Here is a 27,216-nt window from a genome sequence, read left to right on the forward strand (position 1 = left end):
ATCATTTTATGGAAGGGGTCGGTACAGCATGAGGTGCTGTATTAAAGGGTCACAGCATTAGGAAGGCAGAGAACCACTGGTCTAACAGTACTCAGCCTTCCACCATCAACAGTCGCCTTTGGCAATGGCCATGACTCTCCCTTGGTGCAGTTTTGAACCAATATACCTGATGTCTGTGCAAGCTTAACATGAAACTAAAATCACCATGAAGAAGTATATATAAGATAATGTCATGTAGCGTCTGAAACACACTGCTGAACTCTGCAAGGAAACACGTTACAAGGCCACTCGAGTGAGTGACCTCCTCACTGATGTGAGTGACCTCCTCACTACTGTGACCTCCTCCCCAGCACTGACTTTATTGGTCTTGTCTTTAAAAACAATGCACCCCTGACCATGGTCATCAAGTGACCTACTCTTGGCCTGGCCATTAATAAAAGGTCTCAAAACCTTTAAATGGCTTAATCATCGTGGCTGTCAACCTCTCAAAGATTATCTCCTTATGATCCAGAAGACAGGTAGGTGACGATATGAGCTGGTAAGCCAGGCAGAGATGGCGGCCGGCGCTGAGATCATTTCGTTTCAGTATGGGAGACAACAGAGTTTACTAGACACAAGCACAGGGAAGGACTGGCATAGCTGAACAGATGAGAGTCTGGGAAAACAGTTCCTAACATTTACAGCAGCTCAACTATATGCTTGCTGACCACTAGGCGAGTTACCACTTTTTCACATTGCAAATTTATAAAAGCTAGAAACGGCTACCGATGTTTTGAGGCTGTTGGATCTGAATGTCTCAATTAAGACTCCAGGGCATACATCAGTGAATGTCAATGCACTCTCTTGGAACTGTTTTTCTGTCTTTGCCTGAGGCCAATTCAGTTTGTGAAATGGGTATAAGATAATTAAACCACACCGAAGTGCCTGGAGCACCAGCTACTCAAAACACTGAGGCAGGAGGATCGATTGAGATAAAGATTCGAAACCAGCCTGGACAGCATGGAGGATGCCAGCTTCTCAAACAGAAGCAAACTCAGCACTTGGGAAATGGGAGGAGGAGGAGGATGCTGGCGTTTAAGGCCCGCCTCAGAGACACAGCGAGTTCGAGGCCTGCGCCGGTTACGTGAGAGCCCGTCTCAAGAAAACAAACGAACGAAAAACCATTACAGACATTCTAGTGAAAGAGCAAGGAAGGCACTTCGCTTATGAAAAAGCTCTTAGCTTAAAACGGGTCGGGCTAACCACAGTGGCGTGAGAGAGCCAGCAGAACTGGCCATGTACAGCTTTGGGTTCCTTGGCTCAACGTCCACACTGAACTCCAGGGCCTAAAGGCCGAGCAGAGTCTGCGCCACGGTGGTCCCCTGGACCTAGTCCCCGGGAAGCAAGGCCCGCCCTGCCCAGCCCTCAGCTCGCCTGCGGCCAGGCCTCCCGGGCCCAGCAGCCAGTGGACTACCTAGCGGCTGGGTCCGCGGGGCCCCGCCAATAAGAAGCGCGGCGGACGCAGGGGGCGGGCACAAGCGGCGTCGCACCCTCAAGCTGTTCCTTCCTCCGCCCCCGAATCCCAAGAAACAGCGAGCCCCACGAGCCTCGAATAAAGGAAAAAGCCGCTCACCGTCCCTTGGTCGCCGTTCCGCGCTTCCGGATGAGCTCGTCCAGCGAGATATCGGCCATCTTGCGCCGCTAAGGTAGCGGAGAGCGGATGAAAGGCCGTCAGCAGCGAGCCCGCCCCTCGGCCGGAGTTATGAGCAGCTTCCGACACCGGAACGACCAACTCTCGCGACAGCTCAAACGAAGCTCGAAACGGAAGGGGTGGAGCCCCGCCCCGTGAGCCTTTGCGGTGCTTGCTTCTAATTTGCATGTAGAAGTGCGAAGCATTATGGATTCTTTTTCCCCCCTTCTCCTTTTACAAATGAGGAGTTAAAGTGATACAAATCCTAAGCCGCTCAAAGAACTATCAAGAAAACAAGTCTGTTAGTCAGACAGACGATCTAACACTCACCATACTTGTAATAAGAATATAATTTCTTACCGCTGAGGAACGTAGGTAGGTTCCTTATGCCTTAAACTTATGAGTAAGGAAAATAACGATTCGGGGTGACGCCCGAGTCCTCACTGCTTATGTGAGACGAATTTTTGAGCGGGTAAAGGTTGCTATCTAAGGCGACCCGCCTACTTTGCGGGATGCCTAGGTAACGCGATCTGCCCGACCCCTAATATGATAAAAGAACAGAATTCCTGGCAGTTATCCTTAACAGTTAGTTATACCAGATAGTAATCACGACGCGGAAAATGTAGACAACTTTTTAACACTGCAGCCAGAGGTCCCCTAGAACCGGCAATGACATTGTGAGCCACCTTATTGTGTGCGCGCTCGCGCGCGTACTCTTATTCACTGCACCATCTCTGCTCCGTCCCACTGTTTTTAAGACAAGGTCTCACGAGTGTATATACCATACCTGGCACGAGACTCCTGTTCCTCCTCCTGTTTCTAAGTGCTCGTTTCACTCGATCATGCCCTGATGTAACTGCCCATGTTGTCAGGTCGTGCTCAGCTTCTGATGAGTGTATGTAGTGTTGATGAGAGAGCTAAGTCAACGGTTTGTCTTCCGAATGTGTAAATGGGGCAAATGAAGGTGGTTGGGTGGACTAACTTGACTGATTTGTTAGTGTTTGGCCTATGAGATAGTTTCTCGTTGGTGAGACAGAACTTCTAGAAGCTGGCCTGATGTAAGAGATGTGCTTGATAATTACGGAACACACAGACCTGGGAACATAGCTCAGATGTAAAGCACAAACTCCAGCACCACAAAATTACACATAAAAATAGGTTTTGTTTTTTTGTTTTTTTGTTTTTTTTAAATAAAAACATGATGCTCTTGGGTCAGTCAGTTTCTCACGTTCCCTTGAAATGAACACGTTATGAAAGGAAAGCCTTACTAAGAGACAAGAACCGGTTTCCCAAAAGACTATTCACAAGCTTGGCTCAGGAATCCCAGGCTGCTAGTTTGAAATGCCCTCGGACTGAAGCCTTGGAAGAGTTGGAACTCTGATCAACTTGGACTGCCCCCTTTCTCAGGACATAGACTCTACAACCAGAAGCCGCCGTCCCTGCTGCCAGGGGCTGGACTACAGGTCCACTAACCAGCCAACTGTTTAAAACAAAAGGCGTCAGGGTTCAGTGGAAAGGAAAGCTGAGCAGGATCCAGGAGAACCCTAGGGTTCAGCACTGCATCCATTAACTGGAGAAGCATGTCCTGGTCCTGGTAGTCCATCTTGTCATCTTACTTTAGAGACTGCCAGCATACAACGTGCAGGCAAGCATGCACGCACGCATGCACTCCCAAGGTGAGCAAAGGGACAGCTGCAGGTTTAGCCTCAGTGCTGGGGCCAGTTGAGCTATGCAGAGTACAGGAACAGGCCAGAGTGGTCTTACCTAGAAGGCCCCGACTGCTCCTGAAGTTATTAAAATATCTGTTTTCCTCCAGTACATGGGACTATAAGGAAATCATCTGTAATGGCTATTCCTGGTTGTCAACTTGACTCTATCTGGAACGAACTACAATCCAGATCTGGAAGGCTCACCTGCAATCCTGATCTTGAGGCTGGGAGATTCAAGTTTCTGACCTGGATCTTGGCATGGAGATCTTGAGGCATAGTGGCTATGAATCCCAGGAGACTAAAGCAAGATCTCTGAGTTCAAGGTCAGCCTAGGACAAAACAAGTCTCAGATCCAGGCACGGTGGTACACATCTTTAATCTGGGCCACAACTTCTGCTGCAGACCCAAATTAGAAGAAGGAAGATTCTCTCTCTTCTTCACCTGCTTGCATTTACTTGCCAACACATCTACTAGCTTTGTGGGATGGAGCAACTGCTAGATCCTTGGACTTACCATTCACCACTGACCACTTCTGGGGAGCTGGACTACAGACTGTAAGTTATCATAATAAATCCCTTACTGTACAGAGACTATTCACAAGTTCTACAACTCTAGAGAACCCTGACTAATACAACATCTAACTCTGGAGTTGGGACTAGTTTGAGGCTTTTTTGAGGGTAGTTCCACTGACCTCCTCCATGACAATGGGGCTCTGTGATCAGACTATCACCTTTGTGCAGCAAACACTGCCTAGTCAGTGCCCCCCAGCTTCTCCAGTCACCAGTTTTCTCCAGGTTTTTGAAGCAGCTTGTTCCAATCATAGAGTTCTCAAACTCACACTCACCAGCTGAGCTTCTGCCCCAGCAGGACAAGGTCTTCACATCCCAACTGTCTCATCAGAGGTGACATGCTGGCTGGTTTTGTGTCAGCTTGACACAAGCTAAGATTGATCAGAGAGGAAAAAGCCTCAGTTGAGGAAATGCCACTGTGAGATCCAGCTGTAAGGCATTTTCTCATTTAGTGATCAATTGCAGAGGGCCCAGCCCATGTGGGTGGGGCCGTCCCTGGGCTGGCGGTCCTGGGTGCTATAAGAGCTGAGCAAGCCATGGGGAGCAAGCAGTAAGCAGCATTCCTCCATGGCCTCTGCATTGGCTCCTGCCTCCAGGATTCTGCTGTTTGAGTTCCTGCCCTGACTTCCTTCAATAATGAACAGTGAGAGTTACAGAATATGTGAGCTGAATAAACCCTTTGCTCCCCAACTTGTCTTTTTGGCCATGGTATTTCGTAGAAACAATAGAAATCCTAAGACAGGTGGCTTTCCTGCCACCCGGTTTTAAGAACAGCCCACACTTCCACCTGATTCGTCTTTTAAGCGACCATCTTACAAGTGTAATCTGTTTAGCACCTTCCCCAGCAAAATCCAGAGCCGAGATCAGGGAAGGGAGGGCAGCAGGAGAGGCAACCCAGGGGAGCACTAGCATGTGACCTGGGAAGAGCATGAACCAGTCTCCCATGCCCCACCTTCCACAGGGCTATCCTGAGGTGGGAATGGCTGTCATCAGGACAGTGACAGACAGGACGAGGCTGGGCTCCCAGTCTACTTTCTCCACTGCCCAAACTCTGAATGGGCAGTGCAAATGCCTATCTGAAACAAAATAACATGTCTGTCCCCGACAGCCCTCTTCTCCTCCCTGGTCCCCAGAGAGACACCAGAAGGGTCAGGATTTGCAAAGTTTTATTTTAACTCATTTTGCCCATAAATGACTAAAAAAAGCCAGTGTGCAGGAGGCTGTCTGCTGTCTGCTGAAGGCAGCGCCAGGCACCGGGTCTGTCTCCGAGAAAAGAGGCTCTGCTCAGAACCCCCCAGGCTGGGAACCAGACGGGAGGGAGGTATGGGATGGAGAAACAAGCCAGGTACCCCAAGGTCTACCAACTCTGTTGGGCTGACAACTTAGGGCGCTCAAGGCATCATGGAGGGGAGGGGCAGTGTGTGGGGTTTTGGAAGGGTCCACGTGCTGACCCACGGAACTCCTGGCCAGCAAGTGGGGGCTGGCCTGTCACTGCCAGACACCCTCCTAAGAGAACCTCTGGGTGTCACTGTCTAATGTAGTGTTTAGGGGCACAGACCAGGCCATAGCCTAAGGCAGTAGGTGGTTAGGTGACAGGCATGGTTCCTAGGACTGTAGGTAACTGTTTACCTTTCATTTCCTTACTACAGATTGCGGTCCATGGTAACGGGTAGACATGGTACTAACAGCTCTCTGACTCCTCTCTCTCTGTCTCTGTCTGTCTCTATGTCTGTTTCTGTCTCTATGTCTGTTTCTGTCTCTCTGTCTATCTCTGTCTCTCTGTCTCTCTGTCTCTCTGTCTCTCTCTCTCTGTATGTATGTATGTGTATGTGTGTGTGTATAAAGGGGTGGTCATGGAACATCTCTGGTAATGGCCAGTTAGTACCAGACAGAAGCCTATTCAGAAAGTGGTCAACAGAAGCCACCTGATACACAGGCCTGCTCCCAAAGGGGCCCCTCAGGGGCCAGTACAGCTGGATGACCAGGGCTGGGCAGGCCAGGCTGAACCCAGGCCCCAGCATGGATGTGGGCATATGTCAGGGTAAAGGACAGTGTGGGAAAGGAAGGGGTGGAAGGTGGTTGTGGTGAGTGCGTGAGCAGCAGGCATGGGAGTGGCCAGCATCCAGCCATCAGAAGGTGAAGCATCGCTCCTTGGGATGGCCCACACGGTCCAGGTTTGGCAAACAGGCAAACTGGATCATCGGTGGGGGTCCACACATCAGTATCAGTGGCTCCTCCCCAGGAGGTGGAAGGTGGTCCCTGATCATCTCCTCATTCACGAAGCCTTGGCTATAGTCCCAGGCTGTAGAACAAGAAACCAGGTGAGTCAAAGTAAGATCCGGTGCCCACCTGACCTGCTGCCCACCCCACCCACAGTTCTGCTGTCTGTCCTGCCCTCTCCTACCCTCTCACAGATGCTCTACTTCCCTTTCAGTAAACCTATCCTGCTGTGGTCCCCAAACCCATGACCTCCTGACAGCCTACAACTGGAACCAAGGCCTTCGTGACTCCCCTGCCCCACACGCCCCATAGGGTTATTTGGTGTGGCAGTGCTAAGAATGAGACGCAGCCCATGCATGCTAAACAAGGGTCCCCCTGGGCCATGGTGTGGCATGTGGACTTCACTTTATAGAAACCAAGGCCCAGAGGACTCAGAATTGTTCAAGGTCAAACCAGCCAGTCTCCCTTCCCTAAGGAGGTACTCAGCCCACGCTGGTCAGAATGACATTTGCTACACCTTGAACCCCAGCTATAGCTCAATGCCTCGTTCTGCCACTGCAGTCAGCCCATTGGTCTTGTTCACAGCTGCATCCTGGTCCCTGGTGTAAAACTGTCACTCAGTAAACAATGAGCAAGCCAGGCGGGATTACAGGCTTATGAGTGTACTCCTAGCAAGGACAGCTTTAGGTCCCCTGAAATAGCCGCATGCAAGGACGGTCCAGGATCTGACACCAGTGGACTCAAACTCTAGGCGTGGGCCATGCCAGTTCAGGCACGCTCTCTCTCCTGCTTGGGCCTGTGGACGCACCACTTCCTGTTCCTCATAACGGGCACTGCATCAGACAGAAGGCAGCCCACAGAGGCTAGGGTGGGCTCTGGTCCAATGCTGACTTTTAAGAGAAACAATTCTGACACCTCTCAGTCTAACTGAGGGTCCCTGGTGCAGCCCAGTCCCTGAGCTGTGCCCAGTGGGCCCATCCTCCGCTTGGGTTCAGAGGTAGACAGGAAGAGGCAGTAGCAGAGCGCAGGGACAGCAGGCCACTGACACCTGCTAGTGCAGAGCGCGGGGACAGCAGGCCACTGACACCTGCTACTAAGGCTGCTTCTTAGACGCAGGGCTCCATGGGGTCTGGCACAGGCCCTCAAACCTTCCAGTCCCCTCACTCAGGACTATCTCTGCCTTGTCTCTGCCCTTTGCAAGCCAAAGAGGGCATCCTCAAAGCCCTAAACCCAACAGAAACACACAGAAGCTTGAGGTGAGAAAGGCACAGGGGCCAAGGAGATGGCTCGGTGGGCAAAGGCACTTGCTGTATAAGCCGAGTCTGCTGACGGGAATCCGATTCCACAAACCTGTCCTCTAAGCCCCCGACATGTGCTGAGGAATGCAAACCCCAACACACACACTAAGAAGGTTAACTTCTTAGAAAGGTGTTGGCTGACGGAGGCACTGCTGAGGATGTCTCCTCTCAGGGTTCCCAGGTACAGGGGGAACTCATCTAGTCCCAGGGGACCCAGGACTGGGAAGAACCAGTAATGTCTTCCAGCTCATGACACCATGAGTTAAGTAACAGGACACATGTCCCTTTGCACCCTGGCTCCCAGGGATGTCAGAGTGACACACGAGGCCCATGTGTATCAGACAGGAGTCACCGCCATGCTTTTGGGTGAGCCTGACTCCAGGCCAGCCCTTGTTTTTCTTCCATTCCTAAATTCCATTTGTAGCCCTCTGACTCAGTTCATGAGTCACTGCAAGCTTCCGAGGATTCCTCTGGAATGAGGCATGGTGCAGACAAGCGGCTGCCCAGGCGTGAGCATTCTAACAGTGCACACAGGTACACAGGCCAGGCTCACTGGGCCTTTTTGGATGGCGTTTTGTAATTCAGGTCCCAAAGGTGACCCTGGGAAACCTAGCATTCACCATACGTGTGGGTCTTGTGTCTTGCTGGGTCTTAAGGGCCTGTTGCTGCTTCCCTGTGGGTCAAGGTGGTATTGAATAAAGGGATGGACCGATTACCCAACCCTTGCCCTAGCCCCGGGAAACCAGCCCTGGGAGGCAGTCTGCATTTCCACGAACCACCACAAAGGGGCAGCACTGGCCCTGACCCTGCAGGAGGGCAGTCATTCTCCAGATAGCTGCTCCCTGGCAAGCCCACCTCCCACTCCTCCCTTCTTTACTAGAAGAAAAGCAGCCCTTCAGACACCACACCCAGTGCCCCGCTGACTCATACACGCATTGCTTGGCCTTGTTAAATAGCTGTTCCTTCCGACTGAAACTCCTTCCAGCCAGGAGGAGAAGGGAGGCCTAGGCTCATAAACCTCCAGAAATTTGGGACTCACCAGGGCCTCCCTGGGGTTACAAAAGCAGTGAGGTGTGTGGGAAGGCAGACTCTTCGGTGGAGCTGCCTGCAAGGTGCACAGAAGGGCCTGGGATGCCACCGTCATGGGCCCATGCTGGGACGGGCTTCTTGCTGATGTAGCTACTTTTTAGTCTCCAGGTTCCAGTTAGTGACCCTTCAGCTGTGCTCCTCTGAAACCCCAATAAACTCCCTGGGCACCAAGGTGGACTTGGATGGAATCATTCCTTTGTTCTATTTTTGCCCTCTCTACCCAAGATAAATACAGTCTATCTTTGGCCTCTCTGTATGAGATTAATACAAACACTCTATCTTTGCCCTCTTTACCTGGGGTAACTAGAAACAGTCTATCTTTGCCCTCTCTATCTGGGGTGACTAGAAACACTCTATCTTTGCCCTCTTTACCTGGGGTAACTAGAAACAGTCTATCTTTGCCCTCTCTATCTGGGGTGACTAGAAACACTCTATCTTTGCCCTATCTACCTGAGGCTAATAGAAACAGCTTATCTTTGCCCTTTTTGTCCGGGGTGACCAGATATAGTCTTGGAGTATGCAGGGAAGGGGCGGGGGTTGTTTTCTTTACAGCAAAGAGGGTACAATGTTGGATTTTGTTGCTGTGTTAAGAGGACAGGGTCCCAGGCTGGCCTTGAACTTGCTATGTGGTTGAGAATGACCTTGAACTTCTAACCTTTCTGCTCCCACCTCTCCTGAGTGCTGAGATTTCGAGTGTACGCCACCATGTCCAGGTAGTGATGCTGTAGGTGAGACAGGGGCTTCACCCACACAGAGTGAGCATCCTACCAACTGAGCCCACGCCCACACGCAGGTGACCTCTCTATATATACCCTTATGGTTACCCAGAGCAGGGAAACGAAGGACAGCTCAGTTCCCAGAGAGCACACTCACAGGAGTTCGGGGGCCTCATTTCCTCCTTCCCACACGGCTCCTCCATAGCACACATGTGAACTTAGCCCACAACTTATGCGGGTGCATGGCAGCGTCGGGGCAACCAGAACAACCCAGCCTCTCACGCAGAGTGACCAGAAAGCACACATACGAAGACTGTTCTAGGTTAAAAACTACACAGAAGCAGCCACCCCAACCCTCAGCACTTCCCCAAGGCCTGTCCCAAAGTGAGCCAGGCCCATGGAGATAAAAGACTTCTCTGCCAGCGGGGGCGGTCTGGGGGACTGGGAAGCAAGGTCTGGGGTCCCCACCCTGGCTCTGCTGCTTCCTAGCTGTGGGAGGTGGGCACTTCCCCTCTCTGAGGTTTGATTCCTCCATAGTTATGAGCAGGCCACGAGTACTAAATGGGCCTGGTGAAGGCTCAGGGCTGAGGGCTGCCTCCCGCCCCACCAGCGGTTCCCCATGCTCACCATCGGGGGCTTTGTCCACTGTGTACCAGAGCTTGAAGCGAGAAGAATGTTCGTTCCTCAGTTCCTCCAGCTCAGGCCGCAGCAGGATGTCTTTCTCGGACTGCAGGAGACAGGCCTCTCCGTCAAGACAGGTGACTCAGGGACTGACTGCCTTTGAGGACCTCGACAGGGACAGACCCATGGGTAGTCATCCCGCCCCTGTGGGCCGCACTCAGAGGCAGATGCTTAAGCTCCCTGGAATCCTAGTGACATGGTGGCTTTCTCCAGCCACCTTGCCTAAAGAGAGAGCTCCTCAAAGCCGCTGGCCAGCAGGCTCCTTATAAAGAGAGCCTGTGAACAGGCATGGTGGCACATGTCTGTAATCCCAGCATTCAGAGGCTGAGGCAGGGGGATCTTGAGTTCAGGACCAGACTCCACTATAGTAAATTTACTGCTGGCTTAAGCTTTCTCTCTCTGTCTCTCTCTGTCTCTCTCTCTCTGTCTGTCTCTGTCTCTGTCTCTCTCTGTTTCTGTCTCTCTCCCCACCCCTCGCTGTGGCCCCTCTCGTGGAAGAGCTGGGCCACACAGACCCTGGGGACAAGATGACCTGATTCATATCTGAGAAGCACAAAGTGCCAGGGTCTGGTCTCTACACTGCTGGGACACATGGGACTCCGCTTAGTCTCCCAAGAGACATCACACTACTTCATATTCAGACCCAACACAGAGGAAGGTTCTTGAGACAGTCTTGCTCTACTGGCCTGTTCTACCTGTGAGAAGTGCAGGGCAGAAGGGGCAAGCCACTCATCCTAGGCCTCACAGCAGTTCACAAAAGCCAGGCTCAACCATGCTCAGGGCATCACGAGGGCTTGCATCCTAGGCCCCTCACTTCCGTCTCTGCCCAGGCCAGTGTCCCAGAGTCCCCAGTCTGCCCGAGGTGAGGGCTGCGCCAAGTGTGAAGGGAGGAGTGGAACAGGGAGAGGCCAGTGCTCCCACTGCAGCAGCTGCCCACCCCTACTGCTGACAGAATGTTTGAGCTGCCCCTCATTCCACACATCCTTGGCATCTCTGCAGAGCCATTCAGACTCTTGCCCAGGGCCTGGCCGAGTCCCAGGTCTGCACATTCTGGGGACTGTTCACTGACCTGGTTGGCGAAGAGCAGATAGCACACAGTATGGTCGTTCGGGTCCTTCAAGACAGCTCGGATCACCTGCAGCATTGGGGTGATGCCTGTAAAGCAGGACCCACATGCGCTAAGTGCCTGCCGGAGCACGCCAGGCACCCAAGCAAGGAGACAAGTGGGACACCCAGGCCTGGCCACAGACCTCCCTCCTGCCATGCCTCCTCCCACCCCCACATTCTGACCCACCACAGCTCAGCCAGGGTTCTGACCCTTACCTGTCCCTCCTGCAATCATGCCTACAGACTTCACCGTCCTGACAACAGGGTTGGACTTCTTGTCTGCACGGATAGCGAACTTCCCTGGAAAGAGAAGGAAGGAGCAGCTGAGCCCTGTGGGGTCCAGGGCAGGGAAAACACCACACAGCCCTAGCCAGCTGGAGTGAAGATAAGAATCTGCTTGAGTAAGTCCCCTATGGACGAGATGCCACAGGTGAGCAGAGTGACTGTAGCCCCCAGCACAGCCAGGGACAGCCAGGGACAGCCCCTGCACTGGCACTTAGCCTCTAAGCAGCCAACAACCAAGGTAGGGGAGAACACCACCTGTCCCCTCCAGCCCCCGCCCCAGACACAGCACCCCCAGCTTTCCAGTCCCCAGAGTCCCTCCCAGTCCCCAGTGCCTGCTCTAATCACCTTTGCCCTGGTAGACCAGTAGCCCATTGGGGCCCCGGAATTCAATGGTGTCTCCAATATTCATGTTTTCCAGGTACTGAGACATTTTCCCTCCAGCTGGAAACTTGGGATGCGTGTCCTTGAAGTAAACCTGCAAGCCAGGTGGGGATGTCTCAGTCCCCACCCCTCGTGGGAAGCCAGCACCTCCCCTAAGATGCCACTCACCCAAACTTAAGCCTTCCATCCCACACCTCCCAGTCACAAGGCTTCCACCTGCCATACAGGGCTAATAGCGGAGGGTCGTGTCAGTGCCTCCGAGAGGCCAAGATTCTGTGTGCGTCCGCCTGCACTGGGGCCTCAGCTCAGCCCTGCCCCCCCTCCTGGTGCATGCATGCTTCACACAAACATCCCTCTTCCTTCCGGGACCCTGTGGGATCACTGCCTATGGGAACATGGCCAAAGAATATGGGGACAGAAGAGCAGCAATGTCCCTGTCAGGGCTGGGCCATTTCCCTAAGGGCCTAGACCTCAGAGACAAGCAGGAGTCTGGGGGATGGGGAAGGGGAGACATGGGCACTGGCATAGAGGCTCCAGTAGGGGGCCTTGTCTCTTTATCCAGGACCAACAGGAGCTAATGGAGACTCAGGTTGGAGAGCCTATCATCTATGCCCTCCCCCCCCTGCCCGCTAGACTCCCCACCTCTCTGTACTCTTGTTTCCCACCAGTAATTCCAACCCAGAACAGATGCTCGGTCCATGACCAATTTCCTTTGTCTCAGGCCGACTGGGGCATACAAGACCCTGTCTAGCCCTAGGGATGTCCCCATCCCCATCCCTGTTCCCATCCCCATCCCCATCCACATCCCCATCCCCATCCACATCCCCATCCCCATCCCCATCCCCATCCCCATCCCCATCCCCATCCCCATCCCCATCCCCACCCCCATCCCCACCCCCATCCCCATCTACATCCACATCCACATCCACATCCCCACGGTCCTGCCCTGCACTTCTGACCCTCAGTTCTCAGCCCTCCTGGAAGGCTGCTCTCCTCCCTCACCACCTACTCCACACCCACTCTGCTCCAGGTCTCCCTTTCTGTCACCCGAGTAGGAAGCAGGTTCTCTCTCTCTCTCTCTCTCTCTCTCTCTCTCTCTCTCTCTCTCTCTCACGCACACGCACACACGCACACACACACACACCCTACCCCTGCAGCCTTGCCATGGAGACCCCACCTTGACCACCAAGTCCACAAAGCCCTTGTCATCATCGCTGGACACAGGGGTGTAGGGCCGAATAACCAAGTTGCCATCGATCCTGGTGGAGAGGTAGATGTGCTGGCCTGTAAGACAGGAAATGGTGGCTTGAGGTCAGGCACTATCCCCTCAGGAGCTGATCTTCCCAGGGCCTACACCTGTCTCACCGTCAAACGCTGGCCTGGCCCTGGCCCCCCCTGTTCCCTCCACATCATTCCCAGTGTACCTCGGCATTGGTCTCTACACCCGTGCTGGTGCCACAGTCGAGGACACGGGCCCATTCTGCAAGGTCAGGTACGGCCCCCTCCTCCCACTCTTGACTCCAGAGAGGAGACAGGGCTGGGCAGACTCACCGATAGGAAGGCCCAGGATGTGCTGGGGCGAAGGGAGGGCAAATCGGAAGCGCCGAGTGTCGTGGCTGATAATCTGCAGAGAGGTAGAGCTGCTGGACCAGAGCCCCCCACCTCACAGTATGGCGCAGGGCAGCAGGGGCAGGTGCACATTCAGTGGGCCCCTGCTCTTGTGGGCCCAAAGAGGGCCACGTAGCAGGGCAGACAAAATGGTCCCAAAGGGAGAATGTCAAACAACCCAAAAAATTTCAGGACATGGCAGGTAGGAGCCATATCGACCCTAAGCTGGAACTGGAGGGGCCTAGGGTAACAGGAGCAACTTATGATTGGACTAGAGAAGAAGCAGGGAGACAGGTGCCAAGCCAGGCAGTAGAAAATTCTAGAAGTCACTGCAGCCAAAACCCCACAAGTGAGAGGCTGTGCAGGGCCAGGGACCATAGCAGCTTCCATTGCCTGGGTTGGCCACAGTCAAGAGCTCAAAGTCAGGTCACCAGCCTCCATTCAAAGCTGGAATGTGGTGGCTACTTCCCCTTCATGGATGGTCAGGGGCTGCTTAAAAGCCTGAGAAACAGTCCTGAGGCTGCCACAGAAAGGCCGAAAAATCTGCTGGTGAGTTACGTCAGAGCTAACTCTGGCCCCTACTCCTGGCATCCAACCTGGCCTTGGGAAGAACCGGCAGCTGCAGGGCCATACTCACCTGAGCCGGTGTCCACAGACGGACACAGCACTGACACCCGGGGATGCAATGCTTCCCCACCTTGGCTCAGTCTGAGGAAGAAGGCCTTGCCCCTCAGGAGGAGGTTAGCAAGAGGAAGCCATCTGGTAGCGCAACATCCCTGAACATTTGAGCAGAGGAAATACTTGCAGAAGCCCAACTGGGTACCACACGGGGCAAACTGTGGCCACCCTGCCTCCCAGCACCTTTGGACTGGGCCAAGTGTAGCCTTGTCCTGACCAGGAGCAGAGTCCAGCGCTATTGACTGGGCCGAAGGGCCAAGGACAGACACCACCCTTCAGGGTTTATTTCTGGAGGAAGTGCCGATAACTGACTACTCAGACGACCTCGGCCACAGAGCAGGTCCTGCTGCTGACCGGGAGGGGCAGCGCCAGGCTGTGGAGGGGAAGAGAAGAAACTGAACTCCAGAAACGCCAAGTGCTCGTTCAGTGGGGATGGCAGGGTCCCCAGTGTGTGGTCTCCCCTCCTTTTAAAAGACACTAGACAGTCACAAAAACAAAACAAAACAACCAAACAAAACAATGCACTTTGAGTTCATGAGAACCCATCCGCACTGTGTGAGTGAACCGTAACCAGGCTTCAGGTTTCCAAAACAACACGCCACAGGGCTGGGCCAGCCACGGGTGGGGAGGGGAAGTCCCACAGCACAAGCGGAACCTTTAGAGTGACACACAAGTCATGTCATTTAAGAATTAAATGGCAGTATAGAGAAGAGAGAAAATACAAAAATTAAAAACAAACCCAGGTTACAAGGCTAAGGCTGAGGATCAGAGCCCTGGGGACCTTGCTCGGGCCCTGGGTCCCATCTTCTGCAACACACAACAAGCCAGAAACCTGACAAACAATAAGGTTCAAAAACATGATGCTGGTTCTGGTGGCTCGAGCCTCTAATCCCAGCACTGAGGATCTCTGAGTTCAAGGCCAGCCTGGTCCACAGAGAGTTCCAGAATAGCCAGGGCTACAAAACAAAACAAAACAAAAAACAAAAACAAAACAAAAGCAAAAACAAAACCATGAGAACTCCATTTTGGTAAGAAAAAAACTTATATATGTGTAAGGCCTACTGAGAAGCTACAGGGGTCTCATTACATACATGTCCACATATGTGTAAGGCTTTCTGAGAAGCTACTGGGGTCTCATTACATACTGGGGTCTACATATGTGGTAGGCTTACTGAGAAGCTACAGAACTCATTAGGACGGGACTTTTTTTTTTTTTTTTTAATTTTCCCCTTCTGTCTCCTCTACGGATTGGAGAACATCACAGGCATGCATACATGAGTCCCATCAGCTCCCTAGGAGGTTAATCCCATGGTCACACATACAGAGTGGAGACCTGGGTCCCGGCGCCTGAAGCCAAGGCTCCTCTACTCTTCTGGACTCTGACACTGCTCCCTGAAAGGGTTTTCCTGCCACACCCTTCTGGAAGCAACTAGGGGAAGCCAGGAATAGAGCAGGGAGTGCCCTGAGGAAAGGGGGGGAAGGCAGCTGAGTCCTGGCCAGAAGTGGCCTGGTGCAGACATACTTCACGGAGGCAAGCAAAGGCAGACATCCAGGCTAACAGGCATGGCTGTATCTACCACAGCGAGCAGGGGAAGGGATGAGCTCTTATCTCCAAGTGGCAGGGTGCTCAACCTCTTACTCTGCTCCCCAGTCTAAGCAGGGGTGTGTACCCCAAAGTCCCAAAGGGCCTCTCCCATTCTGATACTCCGTGGGACAGTGAACATGGTGGGAGACTGTCATAGGGTGTTATGTCACCCTCTGGTATAACTGTTATCACTTGCATCAAGCAGCTGTGACCACTTGCAAGACACGCCCCACCCCCCAGACTGGGCCTATAGTTGCTTTCCCTCATAGGATGGTCTGGGAAGGGTGACTGGATGCTCGCCTGAGGTTCCAGCCACTCCCTCCTGCACCTCCCAGACAGCTTTGTGATTCTGCCTGAACCGACCTGGCCTTGGGGTCTCGGAAAGTACTATAGTGTACAGACAAGAGAGGGTTAACTCAGGGGACAAGCCACCTGTGCCATGTGGGGAAATCCATCACCCACGTCAGGCTTCTTGCTGGCATGGCTGTCTTGGGGGTCACCCATAGTCACCCACGCTTTGTCAGTAAGCTCAATAAAGCTACTGGTTTCCCAGAGTGCTTTTGGTGGAATGGTACTTTGGTCTGTCATCCTGCCTCTCTGAGGGAGCAGAAGTTTGTTTCTATCTCCCCAGGGAGAGTTCACACCACAGAGAGCAGGGACTGAACCCCTCTGTCACTTCTCCATGGCCTTGGTGGGCAGGTTGCAATATGGGGGTGGGGGGTTGGAGGGACAGTGTAGGTACCTGGGAGCCACAGGGATGCTGGGGTGGGGGGATGGAGCAGGGCACTCACCTCCTTGTCGATGAGCCGCAGAGGGTACTTGATGTCGGGGTTCTCGAGGGTGATGGCCGGTGAGGAGCGCTGAAACAGCTTCATGAAGAGGCTGTAGATGAACCAGACCGGGGAGAGTACCACTCGGCTCAACTGCAAGGACAGAGCAGAGCCCAGGTCAGCACAGGGTCCTGCGCCCACCTTACACTTCACCAGCATCCTTGGGCCTTTCCTCCTGTGACCTTTCCTCTCCAGCCTTGTCAAGTGAACTCCATTCTGCAGCTCACCAGGAGAAACGACCAAAACCAGACTCAACGACATTTGCTGCACCACTCAGTCCTCTGTGTCCAGCACCGTGAGGAAGCTTTGAAAAACCTTGAACTTCTGACTCCTGCCCCCAAGTGTAGATATTACAGACCTGTGCCATGCATGGTGTGCAAGCACTCTGTGGACGGAGTCAAATCCCAGGCCCAAGTTCCAGTTCTCAGCCTGGCTCCGAATCCACCTAAAAGCCCTTCACTGGCCACGGGGCTCCAAGCGTCTATGTGCCAGTTTCCTAGGGGCCCACACATCTCTGCAACAGTTTCCTAGGACTTCTATACTTTTTCCTCCTTGCTTCTACCCAGATCCAAGGAAACAAGCCAGTGAGGGTGGATAAGTTGAGTCACTTCCCATAAACAATGACCCTGAGTCTGTCCCTGGACGCTGGGCTGCCTTCAGCACTGGCTGGGCACTGTTCCTCACTGGCTGAGTAGCCCTGGGCAACTGTTTTGGGAAGTTGGGCTTGGCTGAAGAAGTGACTCACTGGATGTGGCTCCTGCCCTTTCTCCGCTCCCTGGTTAGCAGGGATGTGAACAGCCTCAGCAACAGGTCCCTACTTCCTCTGCCTGACAGACTGACAGACGACAGACAGACATCACAAGCAGAGATCTTTCCTTCTGGTCATTTCTGTCAGGAGCAGAGTGAGGAAGTGCTCTCATTCACTGAAGCCCATTGGTTGGTTGGCCCAGCCCCACGGTCCCCATCCCTCAAAGCCCCGCCCTGTAGCTCTGTCTGAGCCTCTTGTCCCATCTGCAAACAGAAGGTGAGGCTCATCATGAGGTACCCTTCCCAGGGAGCAGTCAGCTAATCTGGGAGCCCTCCCCCCACCCCAATCCCCAGAGGGGTGTGCAACCTGAGAAGTGGAGGGACCATGGGTCAGCCAGATACACTCCTCACCCCCAAACCGGCCCTGCAGGTTCAAGCAGCCCCAGCAGCCAAGGGCCCTTTGTTGGGCCCAGAATAAACTGCCTCTCTCCCAGCCAAGGCCTTACCCCATAGGCCCCTGGTATGTTTATATGAGGACCACGCCCATTTGATGCACACCACTGTACCCAGCACCATATTAGCTCTGTCCCAAGACTCACTGAAAGACCAAGTTGACACCATGAAGTGTAAGCTCAAAGAAACCAAGGTTTGAGGCCCAGCCCAGAACTCAGACAGGGTTCCCTAGGGCTCTGGAGACAGAGGGGGCTTCCAAAGGCCATGCACAGAGAAAACACCAGTCATAATCCCTGAGCTGGTGCTGCTCTAAGGACAAGGCCTTGTGTTCCTGGGGCCACCCCATTTCAGCTCTTGAATACAAGTGTAGCAGCTCCTCCAAGCCACAGAGGGGAAACAAGATAGAGGGAATCATCCTGCCCCAAGTCACACCAAAGTCCCGGGACCACATTCAAAGCACCAGATTCTCATGTGCTCTCTCGGGATAAACAAGTGGCTGGTCAAGGTGACAAAACCAAACATGAATGCAATGGTGATTTGAATTCAGGACTTCTCTGTCCCATCTTGCTGTTTCTGAGCCACCTCTGGGGACAAGTCCTACTGTGTCCCCATTAGAGTCTATAGTCAGATACTATTCCCCCTTGGAAGGGGGGGGGGAGCATATTTCCAAGCCCAGCCTTCCAAACCATCAAGCTACTTCACCTCCAAGGTGCACAAGGATCCCACCCACCAGCCTTCAACGCATGGGATTTACGGCTTCCAAACAGACTCCTCTCCCGGCTCGCTCCACAACTTCCCTAGCTTTGACCTTTGCACATTTTTTTTTCTCTCCCCACGCCCTACTTCTAGACGCATCCAACCAGTAGACATCTGTGAATCCTTCAGAACCTGAGGAGCCATGCCTAGCTAACTAGGCTCTTGGTGCCTTTTCACAGCCTTGGCGTCTCTGTAAGCTTTCTGGGCATGAAGGCCATTCTAGCGATTTTCTGCTACAGAAAATTCCATTGCAGGGAGCAAGACCTCATCCAGAAACCACCACCGTTGGAAGTCTTAGGAATGAGCATCAATGACTCCAACCAACTGGGCCCATGCTCAGTGTACTCTGGTTTATCTTCCCCAGCAGGACTGCTGGAGTACCCTGTCGGGCTCACTAGCTGGGGTCCCCTGAGCCTGCAAGCTGGTTTCCCAGGGCCTGTCACACCTGGATTCGTTCCTGACCTCCATGGTGGGTGCCTGTTGTGGTTTGAACGAGGAGCATCCCCTATAGCTTGTGGATTTGAACACCTGGTCCCCAGTACACGGTGCCGTTTAGTGAGGTCATGGAACCTTTCGGAGTACAACCTTGCTGGAGGAAGAACTTCACTGGGGACAGGCAAACTATCTCTGTTTTCCTATATGTGGCTAAGATATGATCCCTCGGGGTTGGGGATTTAGCTCAGTGGTAGAGCGCTTGCCTAGGAAGCGCAAGGCCCTGGGTTCGGTCCCCAGCTCCGGAAAAAAAAAAAAAAAGAACCAAAAAAAGATATGATCCTCAGCTTCCTGCTCCCCCTGCCAAGCCTTCCCTGCTCTGACAGACTCTAGTCCTCTGGAAGTATACGCTAAAACAAGCTCTTCCCTAAGTTACCTTTGGTCATAACTAATACAAAAGTCAGTGCAACTGTCTCTACACCCCCCACTTAACAAAGGAGGCTTGGAGAGGCCCAACATGTAGCTGGCCATCTGTGGACCAGCCTACAACCCTCACTCACCCTAAACCCACCAGTGCTAGGCCTCTGAGTGGGTCCCTAAACATAGGTAGGGTCCCCAAAACAGCCCTCTCCTGTCTCTGGGTAACTTAGGGTTGCCTAGTCACCACTGTGCCAGCACTTGGTGAGGGAGGTACTCTGTAAATATTTGCGGACTTACCACAAGGACAACAACACCCCTCTCTCCTGATCCCTCCTGACTCTCTGACTTCTTACATTGTGTGCAAGTTTCCAAAAACGGGGCAAAAGCCAAGATGGCTCCCTGACGAGGGAAGGGCTCAGCCTGTCCGAGTTGCCTTACAAACCTTTGGCCTAGCACAGGCTGGGAGGGAGCCACCTGTCCCTGGCACTGGAGCATGCTCAGAAGGTACAGGTTTAATGAGCCGAGAACTGGCTCCTGGCAGCTCCCAAAAAGCACTGCCCTCTTACCTCAACCCTCAGGCTGCATCTGGGAGGTGCTGTTGTCATTCCCAGTTCAGGTAAGAAAACAGAGGCTTTGGTGACAAGCCTGAACCCAGGGACAGGTCTGGACACTGAGGGGAGAGGTGAAGCTTTCCTATATAGAAATTCCTATCTAGAAAGGCAGTTGTGACAAGCCATCTTAGCTGTCATTCAACAACCTTAGCGGATGCTCCTGTGTCTAAGTGGTGTGTGTGTGTGTGTGTGTGTGTGTGTGTGTGTGTGTGTGTGTGTGTATCTCCCAGGCCTAAACCCTATGTCCAAGGAGCTCAAACTAGAGGGGAGTCAGTCACAGGGGAGCTGCACCAAAGTCAGTAGCAGCAGAGCAAAGGTTTGGTCTCCCAAAGCTAGAGGCCCAACTAGACTGACTCACCAGGGGACTGGATATATTCTATCCTCACTGGCATGGGGTAAACGGGCTGTCCCCCATCCTTCCATGGCACCACCCTAGTCCCAGCAGCAAAGGCCAAGTAAACAGGAGGCAGATGGCCAAGGCCACGTCCCTGCCCCAGCTTCTCCTCAGCTGTACACACACACACACACACACACACACACACACACACACACACACCCTTTCAGTTTTAAGTCCTTGAAGGCAGCTGCTTCCCAGACCTTGACCTTGCAGGCCACACTCCACTGTACCAAGGAACCTACCCCTTCTTCTCCTTGCTCTGACAGCAAAGGGAGGTAAAGAAACTGGGTTCCAGGTCCCAGGAGGGAGCCCCGAGCTCACTCACTATAGTTAAGGGATCCACAGCCTGTTCCTCACCCACGGGACATCCTGCCTGGGCTTCTCACTGTGGCATCCCCCCCCCCCCCAAAGCCCTGGAATCCATTCTGCCCAGGCTGGATAGAGAAGGTTGGTAGAGAGTTCAGTCCCCGCCTCCCTCCGGGTGCCAGCTCCCTGACCTGGGGCTTAGACAAGCCAGTCATAGGCTCCCTTACCTGCCCACCACCCACTCTCCTGCTGTCCTGCCAGGATCAAGTGACCACAGCCCTCCTGATCTTGTTCTAAGTGGGAGGAAGTGGGAGGATATGGAGGAAATCCTGAAACAGGGGGGCTCTGGGCTGGGCTCCAGACAATGGGGGAAGGGAGCCCATGAGGAGGAACAGGTAGATAATTGAGCCACCTTCTGTGGAATCTAAGCCACCAACCAGGCCCAGAGTCACTAGGAGCTACTGGGCAGGCCTTATATACTCTACAAAAGGAATGGGTCTATCAGGGCTGGCTGGAACTCACAACAGGCAGAGAGGCAGTCCAGAGCAGCGGGCCAAGCATGCAACGTTTTCCAGATGGACAGCAGGCTCAAGTGCCATCCTCTGTGTTGGGGCCCCCTATATATGCAGGAGGCCTCCCACAGGGCCTGCATGGCCCAGATAAGACATCTGGTACACTCAATGCCCAGACACAGAGCACATGGGCCTCCAGGCCTAATATGCATCGTGGGCACTAAGGACTGTAAGACCCCAGTCAGTTCCATAAATCAAAGACAGTACCGAGCGACTGTTGGACAGATGAGGCCATGGTGGGGCCTCCTGATAATTAGAGTTCTACTGCCTGCAAGGAATGACTGGAATTGACAGAAAAGCCAGGTGCTGGGGTACCACCGACATGGTCCAAAAGGTGACGAGAGCCTGGAAGGCAGGGGAAGGCGGGAGATAGGCAGTGTCTGAGGAAATTGGTCGAAATGTCATTATGTCGCGTTGTCACTCTGGGGTTTGCCTTGGGCCACGCTGCTCCTTAGATGGTCCAGCCTGGATTGGCCACTCTCTCAAGAGCAAATGACATGCCAAGAAGCCAGCTGACTGTCTTCCCCCAGAAGCCCTGGATCTTACAGAGGGGAGGGCACCCTCCAAGACAGGCACTGGCCTAATCTTGTCAGACCCAGACCTGGGCACCTCAAGGATATGTTTGTGTAATCAGGACGGGGCACAGTTCACATGGATGCTCTGAAGAAATCTGGGAGAAGCTGGGCGGTGGTGGCCCACACCTTTAATCCAGCACGGGAGGGACAGAGGTGGGTGGGACTCTGTGAGTTCGAGGGCAGCCAGCCTGGTCTACAGAGAGCATTCCAGGGCTACATTGAGAAACCCCGTCTCCAAAAAAACAAAACAAAACAAAACAAAAAAGCAAACAAACAAACAAACAAACAAACAAACAAAAAAGAATCAGGAAAGTGGGCTCCAGGATTATTGTGGAAGGGGCCTTGGTCGATCCAGAGTAACAGTGAGATAGCAGATTTATAGATGTTAGAAGGTCCCATCATCCTCAGTGCCCTGGGCTGATGGCCAAGTCTAAGTGACACTTCTTCAGTGACTGCGCAGCTCTGTGAGTAACAAGAATGGCCAGAGTTGGGGTTGGGGATTTAGCTCAGTGGTAGAGCGCTTGCCTAGCAAGCACAAGGCCCTGGGTTCGGTCCCCAGCTCCAAAAAAAAAAAAAAAAAAAAAAAAAAAAAAAGAAGAATGGCCAGAGTTTTCTGGGCGACAGCTGGAAAGATCATAGCCAACTACTTCTTTATGGCAAGAAGATGCACCCAAACCCTGTAGGGACATTCTACACACTTCTCCCATACACACACGCACCCCAAAGTACTCCTCCTGCCAGTTCACACGTGTCCACTATTTACACCTGCCTGTCTTCACACCCACACCCTCATTCTCTCACACACAGCACTATGGGTTCCTCCATGCATACACACCTATGCACCTACAGTCACACTTCACGTTCTCATTTACAAAACCCTCACACGTTTCACATTCCCACGGGCTCAGGCACTTCAACTTTCTCACTCTCACAAGTCACGCCCACTCACGCGGGCGCACACGTCACTCATTCCCTGTCACATTCGCGCACACGGAACAGGGTCTTCAATGTCCATCCCGCGCTCGGGGCCCTCTGGCTTGAGATAGGGCCGGAGTGCCGCGGCCACTTAGCCAGGGCGTGAGTCACGGTCCGCAAAGGGCCGGGTGGGGCGCGGTGCTCGTGAAAGGGTGCTGGGCGCCCCGGATCGTCCCGTGATCCCACGGTGCGAGCCTGGAGACCCCAGACCCATGCCGCCTACCGTGCTCAGCTGGGCCCCCATGGTGGCGAAGAAGACAGTGGTGGCACCGTTCTACACCCGCTACTCAGCAAGCCGCTCCCCCAACAACCCGCCCCAGCCGCAACACCTCGGAGGCGGGGACGCCCTGCGGAGCCAGTCAGGAGAGCGGAGGTGGGCGGATAGGGGGCGGGGATTCTAGAATCCCGCCCACTTCCGCTTGTGAAGACGGGAGCACGCTCTGAGTGGCTGATGGCGCTGCACGGAAGGGGCTCAGCGAGACTAACTGCTGTAGCGCCCCTGGGTGGCCTCCAGCTGCAGCTTGTCGCTTCTGGGCCTGTTTCGTCCCGGTGAAAAGAAGATGTTGCCCCATGATGGGCTCTCAAATCCCGACCATCAGTCTTGGGAGCTTGCAGGAGCTGATCGTGCTGGCCAGGGCTCTAGTCTCGCCCCGGGGCGTGTTGCCAACACCACTGGCCACCGAGTTCAGGCCACAGCCCTGCACTGCCCCATTTCAAGCCTGTGAACCCGTCGTTCCTTCCTGAACAAATCTCCAAACGTACTGGGACCAGTTCCGGATTAAATAAAGTTCAGGTGTCACTTCTTCAACTAGGCCAGCTCTGGCCCTCTGCTCCCTTGTGGGATGCCACTGGTGCAGAGTGGTCTTTGCAGCGCTTCAGTTATCCTGCCTGTTCATTCATGATGCTCTGCGTCCACACACCCGTCCTTCTAGACGGTGGGGCTTCCCCAAGTCAGGAGTCTGCAGTCAGTTCTCTGTGTGCCTGGAACCCAGAATAGAACCTATCACATAGGTACTCTATAAACACTTGCTGAATGTGTGATCTAGTGAGGAGGTGAATATGTCCCTGGAATTCTTCAGCGTGGTGCTGGCCAGATAGGGAATGGAAGGCCGCTCTGAGAGCACCCAGAACCTGCAGAGCCTGGAGGTGGGAACAAAGTGGGGAGAAGCAGGAGGTGGGCAAGGCCAGAGAGGCGAGATGGGTGTGGCTGCTGCCTTCAATGATGTGAGACCCAGATGAGCATGGGAGGGCTGAGTGACTGAATGAGGAAGAGACTTGCTGCATGAAACTAGGGAACTAGGGCCTTACTTGGTGACCCAAGCGTTCAATACCGGAGGAGGCAGGTGGATCTGTGTGAGTTCCAGGCTACACCATGAGACTGTACTGGTTACTTTTCTGTTGCTGTGGTAAAATACCATGACCAGAGGCAACTTTAGGAAAGACGGAGTTTATTTTGGCTTACAGTTCCAGAGGGATAAGAGCCCCTTATAGCTGGAAGGCATGGCTGGTCACAAGCAGCAGGTAAACGTGAGTGGAGGAGGATGCTGAGAGATTGCACCTGAACCTTAAATATGAACCTGAGAGAGAACCAGAAGTGGGGCCAGCCTATAAGCTCTCAAAGCCCACCCCCAGGGACATTTCTTCATCCAGCAAGGCCACACCTTCTTACCCCCCAAAACCATCACAAATTGGGAACTAAACGTTCAAATACATGAGCCTATGAGGGCCATTTCTTATTCAAACGCCACAGAGACCCTGTCTCAAATAAATAAACAAATTAAATAAATAAGGAACAATGGTCAACTCATCTGTGATTCCAGAACTTGGATAGTGGAGGCAAAAGGATAAAGGTTCAAGGTTATCTGTCCCTGGCTACAGATTGAGAAGAGATCAGCCTGTGCTACATGAGTCCCTGTCTCAAAGAAGCAAACGAATCAGATAGGAGCCAGGCTGTGGAGGGGCACCTACTCCCTGGAATATGAGGCTGGATCTAACATCAGTTAAGTTTTATTCTTCTTTTAATTTCAGCCTTTGGGAGGCTGAGACCGGAGAATCACAAACACAAGCCAGTCTGTTCTACAGAGCGAGACCTTGTCTCAAAGGGGGTGAGGTGGACATGGGGGCTCTTCCTGTGCCTAGAAGTAAGTAACTAATCAATGTGTCCCGGAGATGCAAACTGTAGTCTTCAGGCTTACACAGCCCTGAGAAACAGTTCCTGTCACGACCGGCGCCATCTTCCCAGACTACACTGTTGCCTTCCTTAGGATCCTTACTGTCTATCTCTTTTCTATCTGGCTGAACCTCCTCACGGCTGCTTCTCTTCCTGAAAGTAGCATGGGTCAGAGGTCACAGTCAACTGTCCTCCCTGAGGCACCTCTGCTACTTCAGATCCTGTCTTGCACTCGTACTTCAACCGACTGGCAATATTTCAGATGTAAAGCCAAAGAGGAGATTTCACTCTCGCTATTTCTATGGACACTTCCACAGACAGGAAACTGGACAGCACAGCAGGCCTCACTAGCATGGCCCCCTGACTGGCTATTTGACCTCCAGGCCATGTTGACTCAAGACCTGGGATGACAGAACTGATATCAAAGTGGAAACTAGTTGAAGCTCGTGCCAAAATCTGGACAGAGCTTGTCATCTCAGGGGAGTCATGTGGTCAGGAAAGTTGCTATGACTACTGGACTATATACAGAGGAAGAGTCGCCGTTTGGAGAGATGACTCAGACATTAAGAGCACTTTCTGCTCTTTCAAAGTTCTAAAGTTCGGTTTCCAGCACTTCCAACCATGTTAATTTCAGCTCTAGGATGGCCGTTCTCAACCTGTGGGCCGCAACCCCAAAAAGACCATTCGAAAACACAGATTATTTACACTGTGATTCATAACAGCAGCAGAATTACACAAAAACAACTTTATGGTCGGGGGATACCACTCTGTGAAGAACTGTATAAAAACTGTATTAGGAAGGTTGAGAACCACTGGTCTAGGGGAACCAACGACCTCTCCTGCCCTCCATGAGCACCTTGCACACATGTGCTCTTACACAAACATAAATAAAATAAATCTAAAAGAACAAGGCACCTGAGACCCCTCTGCTGTTCACACTCTCCAGCTGCCTGGAGCGGGAGCACCCCCCACCTGGCTGCCTCCAGCCCTGATGAGGACTGAGCTCCAGCAAAGTGTGTTGTCAAAGTTGTCTGATTTGGTGTCTCTTTGAAGATAATGTCTCTCGCACTGTGTAGGCCAAGCTAGCCTCTAACTCCCAGTGATCCTCCTGCCGCTGCCTCCTGAGTCCTGAATCACGAGCTTGGCTCGCTATGCCTGTTTTGTTCTATTTGATTTTTTTTTTTTAAAGATCTATTTATTTAATGTATGAATGCTCTATCTGCATGTACACCTGCATGCCAGAGAGGGCATCAGATCCCATTACAGATGGTTGTGAGCCACCATGTGGTGGCTGGGAATTGAACTCAGGACCTCTGGAAGAGCTGTCAGTGCTCTTAACTGCTGAGCCATTTCTCCAGCTCCCTGTTTGATTATTGAACTGGGTCTCAACTCTCAACAAACTCTTCCCAGATCTATACAGTGGTTGAGTGCTGCCCAAAAGTCCTTGCTTTCCAGGGACACCGTCTCTTTTCCTGCGACCCTCCCCCTAACCTGAACAACCCTGCCCTCCCACCCCAGTCTGATCCAAACTTAGCTCAGATAAGAAGTGGCTCCAAAGACGGCAGACAGAGCAAGCCGAGGGACCCTATGGTCCCTTTGGAGTGAAGGAGATAGATTTCTTCCCAGGATCCTCCAAGGAGCTGACAATGGGCCTTGGGGGGGGGGGTCAGAAAAAGGAAGTGGGGGACACTGGGAACAGTTGGCATTGAAGCTGTTGTTTTTCTTTCTATGCACAAAGCTCTCCTCTCTCTCCCAGAGTTCTTTCATCCCCTGGGTGACCAGCAGCATCCCTGTTCTTTGGTGTATTTTGTTATACATTTTAATTCTTCTTAAGGAAGATTATATATGTGTGTGTGTATGTATATATGTATTATCTATGCATTATCTTCAGACACATCAGAAGAGGGCATCAGATCTCATTACGGATGGTTGTGAGCCACCGTGTGGTTGCTGGGATTTGAACTCAGGACCTCTGGAAGAGCAGTCAGTGCCATCTTTCCAACTCTAATTCTTTTTTTTTGGGGGGGGGGTATCTCCCTGGGTAGACCCCGCTGGGCTGGAACTCACTTATAGCCCAAGCTGGTTTTGAACGCTCACCTCAGCACTCCTCCAGCTCAGCCTCCTGAGTGCAGACTTGCCGCTGTGTCCAGAGTCAGGTGTTCCTGCCCATTCTCCTCCCAGGCACTTACCAAGTCTCCTTCTGTCTCCTTTCATCCAGATAAAATCAGGAGGCATGTGGTGTCAGCTTTCTCCACCCTTCAGGGCACCCGGCACTGGCCAGACCTTCCCAGGGAAAGGCAGTCCTTTGCTGTGTGCATGGGATTCCCACCCCCAGCGACTTCATGCTGGTTTTCAGAGTCCTCAGTGACCCTAGATT

At 52.9% G+C, this 27,216-nt stretch overlaps 2 protein-coding genes and 1 non-coding gene across 6 annotated transcripts in view; 1 reads left to right on the forward strand and 2 right to left on the reverse strand.

Annotated features, from left to right (window-relative positions):
* The window catches only part of Poldip3 (DNA polymerase delta interacting protein 3), a 28,822-nt gene extending 27,038 nt beyond the window's left edge, over positions 1-1,784 (reverse strand). The window contains exon 1 of one of the 2 annotated variants that reach the window (XM_032918604.1): positions 1,613-1,784. In XM_032918604.1, coding sequence (XP_032774495.1) covers positions 1,613-1,671 — 59 coding nt within the window. In that variant the 5' untranslated portion in view covers positions 1,672-1,784. The remainder of the gene's footprint in view (positions 1-1,612) is intronic. The other variant, XM_032918595.1, reaches the window with a different exon arrangement.
* A 271-nt stretch (positions 1,785-2,055) lies between these two features.
* Positions 2,056-2,206, forward strand: LOC116890300. Its single transcript, XR_004386535.1, has one exon. It is a non-coding gene; the product is annotated as a U12 minor spliceosomal RNA (small nuclear RNA).
* Positions 2,207-5,096: 2,890 nt separating this feature from the next.
* On the reverse strand, positions 5,097-27,216 carry LOC116914394 (NADH-cytochrome b5 reductase 3). Of its 3 annotated transcripts, XM_032918626.1 has the most exons (10): positions 27,029-27,216; positions 24,616-24,619; positions 16,387-16,518; positions 13,276-13,348; positions 12,902-13,008; positions 11,689-11,818; positions 11,275-11,358; positions 11,021-11,106; positions 9,898-9,997; positions 5,097-6,249 (listed from the first exon to the last, which is right to left on the reverse strand). In XM_032918626.1, the coding sequence occupies exons 3-10, from the start codon at positions 16,468-16,470 to the stop codon at positions 6,077-6,079; spliced, it is 837 nt and encodes a 278-aa protein (XP_032774517.1). In that variant the 5' UTR covers positions 16,471-16,518; positions 24,616-24,619; positions 27,029-27,216; the 3' UTR covers positions 5,097-6,076. The 3 variants fall into 3 exon arrangements, with proteins under 3 accessions (XP_032774517.1, XP_032774525.1, XP_032774508.1); XM_032918634.1 differs by lacking the exons at positions 24,616-24,619; positions 27,029-27,216 and adding an exon at positions 23,087-23,250; XM_032918617.1 differs by lacking the exons at positions 24,616-24,619; positions 27,029-27,216 and adding an exon at positions 22,893-23,006.

The sequence above is a fragment of the Rattus rattus genome, chromosome 1 (genome assembly GCF_011064425.1).
Source record: "Rattus rattus isolate New Zealand chromosome 1, Rrattus_CSIRO_v1, whole genome shotgun sequence".
In the NCBI taxonomy this organism is placed as follows: Eukaryota; Metazoa; Chordata; class Mammalia; order Rodentia; family Muridae; genus Rattus; species Rattus rattus.

Bases quoted from the DNA above. Each gene is read 5' to 3' on its own strand.
- LOC116914394 (XM_032918617.1), bottom strand. From the start codon at position 22,913: ATGGGGGCCCAGCTGAGCACG. The intron at 13,349-16,386 runs GTGAGTGCCCTG...ACCTCTCTGCAG, and splicing joins TGCGGCTCATCGACAAGGAG to ATTATCAGCCACGACACTCG. The intron at 13,009-13,275 runs GTGAGTCTGCCC...CCTGTCTTACAG, and splicing joins CATCCTGGGCCTTCCTATCG to GCCAGCACATCTACCTCTCC.